The sequence below is a fragment of the Marmota flaviventris genome, chromosome 2 (assembly GCF_047511675.1).
Source record: "Marmota flaviventris isolate mMarFla1 chromosome 2, mMarFla1.hap1, whole genome shotgun sequence".
Lineage (NCBI taxonomy): Eukaryota > Metazoa > Chordata > Mammalia > Rodentia > Sciuridae > Marmota > Marmota flaviventris.
Window position 1 is genome coordinate 152,685,201 of NC_092499.1, and position 8,148 is coordinate 152,693,348.

At 48.4% G+C, this 8,148-nt stretch overlaps 1 protein-coding gene across 1 annotated transcript in view; it reads left to right on the top strand.

Moving 5' to 3' along the window:
• Klf13 (KLF transcription factor 13) overlaps positions 1-7,763 on the top strand; it is a 47,276-nt gene extending 39,513 nt beyond the window's left edge. Inside the window, exon 2 of the mRNA XM_027955905.2 lies at positions 1,825-7,763. Coding sequence (XP_027811706.1) covers positions 1,825-2,114 — 290 coding nt within the window. The 3' untranslated portion in view covers positions 2,115-7,763. The remainder of the gene's footprint in view (positions 1-1,824) is intronic.
• Positions 7,764-8,148: the final 385 nt, after the last annotated feature.

Below are 8,148 nucleotides of genomic sequence, written 5' to 3' on the forward strand. Positions count from 1 at the left end.
TCCTGACTTGGTCAATGTCTTCTTGGTATTCTCCTTCTCCTTCCCCACCCTCCCTCTTTTATCTTTTTTAAAGTCAAACAAAAGCTATCTTATTTTGTTGTAATTTCTTGTACTCTATCTTTTTTTTTTCTTTTCTATTTTCCCAATCCATACCTTCTGTTAGATAGACATTGACCTCCTGGATCAATTCCCTGTAGCTTTCAACTTTTAGCCCCTCCTGTTTAATTGTCAAATAGATATGGGAAATGATGATGGCTACTTGGTTTTCAAAGTCCCCTAAATACCCTTCTCCAGAAGAAGAGAAATAATGAGAATAAATTCAGCCTCACGTAGACCTGGGCTTCAGCAGTACTAGGAAACAGAACACTGCAACATTCACATTTTCTGGGATGCTTCCTTGCATATATTTCCAGCTTTTTAATGGAATTTTTTGTTTGAGCAGTGATATTTTCAATTTCTAAATGTTATTTTTTTTGTTGTGGTGATGGTTCTCTGTGGTGTTCTGTTTGCTTTATGCATCAAATTTTGTCTCCAGTTCCTCAAAGAATTACTAATTAGAATTGTTAGGTTAACTTTCTCTTCTGTTTCCTGGCTTCACTCTTTTTCATCTGGAATTGGTGATTTTGTTGTTCTTGGCCTTTCCCTTTTGTGCTGCTGATTTTCCTTAGCTGTCTGACTATTCTTGAGTGTCTGTTTATATTTAAATCTTTATATTTAAAGATGTGTGGGTGGTGTAGATTTCCTCTGCTGAGCATAGGTGGGCCAGTTTCAAAGACTGGCAGTCTGCTTTAGGGTCTGTGTAGAGGAGGGAGGAAGAGTGACTGTGTCCCAGTGCTGGAAAGGCTAAAGGTGCCAAAGCACCCCCATCCACACCAATTCTCCTTAAACAATTAATGTGATTTTTTGTTTGTTTTGCTTTGGTAAATGCAGGCCTGCTTCATGTTCTGAGCAAGGTGTGGGAGAAGGGGAGAAGAATCTTGACTATAAAATGATCTTCATGACCTCCCAACTGGGCTCACTGTGTTTGCTTTCTCCCCAACTGTGTAGGCCCCTTTTGGGGTGTTCTGGTCCACCACCCTATCTGTTACCATGCTCGAATCTAATAGGAACCTGTTGAAGTCTCCTCTGCTGGCCTTTGTTGGCTAGCCACACAAAGTTCTCTCAGAGAAAGCGGAGGAGGCTGGGCCCTGGAAAATGCCCAGACTAACCCCCTCATGTTACATACTGAAGAAACTGAGAAGGTTGGAGTGGTGACAGGACTCTTAGGTGTAGACATTGTCTTCTTGCTGTTCAGGGATCTGGGAGCTGAGGTGTGGTTCCCATAGGGCCAGTGTGGGCCAGCTTGGCTCCTGCAAGCAGGTGGAACCACAGCATGAGCCTATACCCCCACTCCCCTAGGGCTGGGGAGAGCTAACCCTGCGTGGGCATGTTGGATGCCATATACTTAGGGGGTCCAATGCCAGAGACCACCAGTCCTGGCCCATATACAAACCATATACTCTACAACTTCTATGCTGGAAATGCTGCTGTTTTATCCTGGGAGCTGTCATCTGCTTCCATCCCAAGTGTGGCGGCTGGTAGGCCATGGTTCACCTTCACCTTTACCCTGATGTATTTGACACAGAAGATGAAGAAGATAGGGCATAGGGCATTGATGAGAAGTCATAGTAAATGAGATGGAGCAGGAGTGTAGGGATAGAGAGCCACTCTGGGGGATGGTGAGTGGACACACCTTGGCCATGGGGGAGGGCACGGACACATACAGAAGATCCTAGGTGTCACTGTGCACGCTGAGACTGATTCTCTGCTTATGTCGCCCCACAGGTGAGAGGCCCTTTGCCTGCAGCTGGCAGGACTGCAACAAGAAGTTCGCACGCTCTGATGAGCTGGCACGGCACTACCGCACACACACCGGTGAGAAGAAGTTCAGCTGCCCTATCTGCGAGAAGCGCTTCATGCGCAGCGATCACCTGACGAAGCATGCTCGCCGCCACGCCAACTTCCACCCCGGCATGCTGCAGCGGCGTGGCGGGGGCTCGCGGACCGGCTCACTCAGCGACTACAGCCGCTCTGATGCCAGCAGCCCCACCATCAGCCCAGCCAGTTCACCCTGAGCCCCACTGGACCCACAGCAGCACAGCCCCGCCAGTCCCTCCGCCAGCCCCGCGCCCAGCCAACGACCCCTACCCTGACAACAGCCATGAGCAGCCGCTCTCACCTCCTCTTTGTCAGTCCGTGCCCTTTCCTTTTGTAATAAGAAAAAAAGAGCAAGAACTTCATGAAAAGTCCACGTAAAAACACTTTTCTTCACCTCAGGTGTCAAAGTCAATTTGTAAAAAAAAAAAAAAGCAAAACAAAAAAAAAATCAAAAGAAGAAAAAAAACAAAAAAAAATTTCAAAAAACATCATCCACAAATTGCACAATGGAGATACCCACAAAGTTGCGATTCAGCGGTGTCGAACCCCCTTTCTCAGGGATGGACACGTTCCACGAGGTCAGTGAGGGCACCCCTTCCTGCCGCCTTACTCTGTACATAGATTTGCACTCTGGAATTTTCTATTAGGTTTGGGAACACACTGGGGACAGAGCAGGCCAACCAGTGCAGGTGGAGCTCAGCATGCATGTGGGTCAGTCCATCAGCTGGGAGTAGATGTGGTCACTGACATTTGTGATTCCAAGGCAGATCCTTTAGTGGTGAGGCGTGTCCTCCCCCTCCCTTCTACCCATCCACTCAGCCTCCATCCTTGGCCACATAGGCTTGGCTCAAAATGCAGATGGGTCTGAGGGACAGGCCACCTCACGAGGGATGCCTTAAGCCATGACAGGTCAAAGGAGCACTCCACTTGGGGGAATTGTGGAGAGTGTCATCTGCCCTCCATGACTGGCACTGCCTGTCTCACTCCCTACCTTCAGGAGCCCTCTCCTGGGCCCCTTGGAAAAATGGAAGCAGAGACGCAAGCCCTGGCTGGGCACAAAATCACACCATCCAATCTCTAAGGAGACAGCCTGGGTTCCACCTGTCTGGGCCCCCACTGCCCAACAGACAGCACCAGGGACCCTTCACTATTATACCATATTCTCTGACTGGAAAATAGAGCCTGGGAATTCTGGTTTTCTAAAATGATTTTATGAAGTGTCGGTGTACCCAGTTCCCTAGCTCTCCCATGCTGCTATGGAGTCACCTTTGTTTGAAACAGTGGGCAAGACCATCATGTTGCTTTCTCAGTCAGAAGGTCTATGTGAGTGGCCATGTGTGTGCATGTGTTCGCAGCACTTCACAGAGACCGTTCAGTGGCAAAAGACCAGAACATTGTGACTTGGAACTTTTCAAGAGTGGCGCAGCCAATGTCATGGGAAGTGCTGTTGGAGAATGTGCATTCTCTTTTCTCCCCAGGGAACACCAGACGGAAAGTTGTGGGAAACACTTTTCTCAGACCCTTTATGTCTGGTGGTACAGACTGAGCAAACCTCCGGCTTCTTGTTGTCGCCAGAACTTATCTCCCTTTCCCTCTTGCTTCTGCCTGCCCTGCCTGGAGACCCCAGGCCACGCCTAGCCTGCATCGCCCCATTGCCAACCTTTTGGTAGGGGAGGAAAAGCAGAGAGCTGAGGCAGTTTCTTATGAAGCCTTGACCTGGGCTGGGTTGGTGTTCGAGCCCCAGACCAGGGCAGTTAGGCTGGATTCCAGCAAGCACCTCTGCAGACCTGTGGAGTGTCCAGCCTAGCCCTGCAAGGCCCATGTTGCGCCTTGCCTTCCTTTCAAGGATTGGGGCCTGTAAATACAAGGCCCCAGGACAGAGTGTGTGTGTGTGTGTGTGTGTGTGTGTGTGTGTGTTGGGATGAGTTGGGGTGAACTCGGGTTATAGTATCTTGCAGAGATCTCTCACTTTGATGAGGAATGGCCCTTGGGACTCAGTGGGCCATAGATGGGCTTCCCAGGCCCAGAGTGCCTTGGTTGTAGTCATTCTGCTTCCATCCCAGCCCACACATTGTGTGGGGTACAGCACAGAAAAACCCCAGCGATCCAGGCCCAGCTGGAGCCTGTAGCTTCTGGCTGATGTGTCATGCCAACTTCAGAGTGGATGGGTGCCCTCTATCTACAGCAGCTGTGCACGTGGCACCATGCCATCTGTGATGCTATGGATACCTGTTTCCAGCTCTACTTATCTGGAAGTGGCTAATGGCATGTGGTGGCTTTTGTGTAGCACAGTAGGTACCCATTTGGTCTGTGACATTGTTTGTGCTGTGGGTGGGGATGGTGGGGCAGGGGCTATCTCATTAGTGCAGATTCGGCCCCCCTGGCCCCCCTGCTGCCTTTGGGCCCTATAATAGCTCAGCTTGCATTTGGTTTGGGAGAGAGTAGAATATGTGGTATGGACCTTGAAGAAGAGAGCCCTGGATGCTGGGGATGTGGCAATCTTCATGTCTGGTTCCAAAGTGAGGTCCCTCCCAAAGTTGTTTCTGTGTGAGGCAGAGAAAGCCACACTCTGACCACATTTCATGTCTCAGGAATTCACATTCCAGGTTCAGGAATTTTATTCCAAAGTCCTTTGGTGCACCCATGTTTATGGTTCCGAAGGCAGGGAGAGGGAGTGGCATGTCCCACACGGCCAGAAAAGCACTCTCCACTGGAGGAGCCAGGTGTCTCCTTGTGACTTGCCTACAGCATCACAAGGGGTTTTCTAACTTCACATCTGTCTGCACATAGGAAGGGGAAAAAGAACTCTAAACCCAGTCATATTGGAATAAAAGAAAGAGCTGGTTTGTTTTAGAGTGGGGTGGGGGGTGGGGGAGGGAAAGTGGGATAGGCTGTTTCCAAAGAGAGCACTTAATTTAATTTTCCCTCTAAATGACCCAGGGCTGTTCCATCTGATAGATGGAAGGGTAATATTGCCTTAAAACAGAAATATGCAGGCATTGGCTATTTTTGGCAAATGAGTGTGTCTTCATTCCCAAAGTGGTTCTCGTGTAATGGCAGGGTGCGGTCCTTCAACCATAGGCCTGGCCTGGGAGATGGGGGCAGGGCACCCGGAGGGAGTTTCCCCCTGGGCATCCTGGCTGCACCCTCCAGAATCATCTGGGGCTTAAATTCATCTCATTGAAGGGTGGGGGGAAGAATCTAAATCTCAGGCTCAGTTCACATGGGTTCTCATTAGCAGGTTTCCATCTCATCATGAAACGAGGGATGCCTTCTAAGATGTAGATTGTCTTCCCGGCCTGGGTCTACTTCAGGGTCTTTCATTTTTGTAGTTTATGGCCATGATTGCTGATTTTGGTGGGATTAAGGAACCCATAGGGCTCCCAATCAAATCTTTATTTGGGGACATACTTCAGCTCTAGCAGGCCACAGAGGCAGAGATCTCAAAATGAAGGGTGCCTGAGTAAAGGGAGAGTTTCCCTTAAATTAAAAAAAAAGACGTCTAAAAGTGACTGGACCCAGCCATCAGAAGGCTGGTGTTCGGCTCATGTCCCAAACAAGAAAACCCCTTGTCAGCCATATTAGGGGAATGGTTGTAAACTCCCCAAATGCCTACTGAATCCTACAGCCATATGGAAAAACAGACAACACAGCCCTTTCCACAAAGGGCCTTGGGGTCCTCTCCTGATGGGTGCTACATAGAGATGGGCAGTGATGCCCTGGAAGAGAATGTGGTCCTGGATATGCCCCTATGCATCTTGCTGCACTCCCCACCCATGGGATTTGAGGTACAAGATTGCCCCCCCTCCAACACACCCACCTCTACTTTGAGGCCATGCATCGGGGTAGGTGCAGGATTTGCCACGGTGCAGCCTCCAGGTGCAGACCTCCGCACACTGGTGACCCCAGACCTCACCTGGGCAAGGGCTCAGATCCCTGGAGGATGATTCAGAGGTGGGGATGAGTAGAGAGGGTTGGTGGCTTTCTGAGGTCCTGAGTGAGTGGTAGAAGAACTACTGGGTCTTCATTCAAGATTTCTGTCTCCCAGTCATGTGGCCCAGCCTCTTTCTTGCCAGAAGCAGGTACTTAAATGTACTGCACAGGGTTTTAGCACTTCCTAGGACCTCATCCAGGATCTCCGCTGGGCAGATACGCTACCCTACAGGAAGATGTGATCTGAGCAATAGTGTGGCCTCGTTTCTCAGCTCCTGGTTTTTTTGTTTTTTTGTTTTTGTTTTTGTTTTTTTTTGTTTTTAACAAGGCTACCTGATTATTTTTATTTCTGAGAGGTGTCACTGATTTTTTTTTTTTTTTAAACCCATGTTTAAAAAGGCCATTTGGTCAAAACTGCTGGAAGTTTTAAAGAGCTTGATGTATTAGACACATTTTGAATGATAAGAAATGCTTAATAAGTTAACCACATCTTTTGCTACCCAACATTTCTGTATGTCATCCTGGATGACTATATCTTCCAAAGCTAAAATGCCGATGTGGGCTGATAGGTTTTGAAAGCAAAGTAGCCCCTGGAAGAGCCAGGTCCTGTGGCTAATTTTCCTGATTCTGAAGTTTCAAAGATTCGTCCTGGACACATTCCAGAGAATTTTGTACCAGAATTTGGATGCATAGTCCAGCTTACTACTGATAGATGCCTGAACACCATTGAGGGAGAGACCCTTCCTCCTGTTGGCTGGCTCTAGCCCTGAGAAGAGTGGAATCAGGCAGGAGCCCTGTGTCCAGGAGGGAAGAGGTTTCTACTAGCCCCTACCACTATTGGACTTGCAGTGTAGCCACCTGGCTTTGCCCAGCCTCTCCCTTCTCAATACAGCTTTAAAACATTACTACTTTTATTTAAAAATAAACAGGATGGGAGAGAGGCAGCCTCCCCTGCCCTGCATCATACATTCCAGGATGGGGGCAGGTGGAATGGGACAGGAAGTCAGAAAGGGGACAGGATGGATGCACGTGCAACTTTCTCCTGGGGACTCTGGAGTCTTTTCTCACTGATGCCCTCCTAGAGGACCTGTTGACTGATGACTGCACATGCTTGTTTGGAAACCAGTGTGCAAGCTGAGTGCTTGCAGGAGACCATCACTGGTCAGTTTGTCCCTTCCACTCAGCACAGGAGCCTATTCCTTGTGCTTGGAAGATCCCTCCCCACATTTCCACGCTCCCCCTCTTCCCAGCTTGGCACAGGCACCATAGTGGGGTGTTATCAACCCCAGTGTCTCTTCTCCAGTCAGTGTCTGTGGGTGTGTGAGTGGGAGACTCTTCCCCTCCCTCACCTGGGAGAAGCCTCAGGTGCCCAGTGCTGAGGACCCCCATCAATGTCAGCATGGGGCTCTCTACTGAGCAGCTATGCATTGGTGGGTTTGGAGCTGCTTACTGTGGCTCCCTGGTGACCAGGAACTGCTTGGGTAGTTACACTGGGTACACCCAAGTGACCCTTTCCCACCCAAAACCATTGGTGGAGCTTCTCTGGAATCATTTGCCAAAATCCCAAGGCAGAATCCAAGGGTCCAACACCATTTCCATCGAGTTCACAATTTCCTTTTCTGTAGAAATATTGTTTTGTTTTTGTTGTTTTTTAAAACCAATTCCCCACCATGCTTCCGAAGGCCACATTTCATCTTTTCTGGATCACTACAGTGAAGTATTACAGTTGTACAGTTCCCAATCTGGCCTTGGCTTGCTCGGATTAAACTTTGTATGTATTTTGTAAGGCATAGATTCTATATTGTAATGATGTCCTATGCAAAAAAAAATTAACGAAATTGTAAATTTTATTGTTTTAACATGTATGCATGTTTAGTGACGTTTACATTTTGAATAAAATTTATGATTCATTATTTTATTGCCAGAGCTGGTTCCTACAATGGGCATGTCTTGCAGAGGCTCTGGGAGGGGAAGGGAACTGAAATGGAAGTGAAACTCAAGCTGCCCTTATTGGCTGAGGGGCAGCAACTTACCTGGAACTTTGCAGGCCTTATCCTGGCAGGAAGACTATATAATGGTCGTATGGAGGGTAGGTTCTCTTCTGGCTGTCCCTTCCTGCCTGTAGGGTTCTATTTCAGATCTTGAGGGCTCCATTTCTCCTTCCATCCCAGTGAGCACAGAGGACAAAGGGAGATGGTGACAGCAGTTTCTTTCAAAGGGCATTACACTTTTCCTAAAATGTTTTAGCTCTTCATTACTGTAACATATACCTGAGATAATCAACTTATAAAGAAAAAA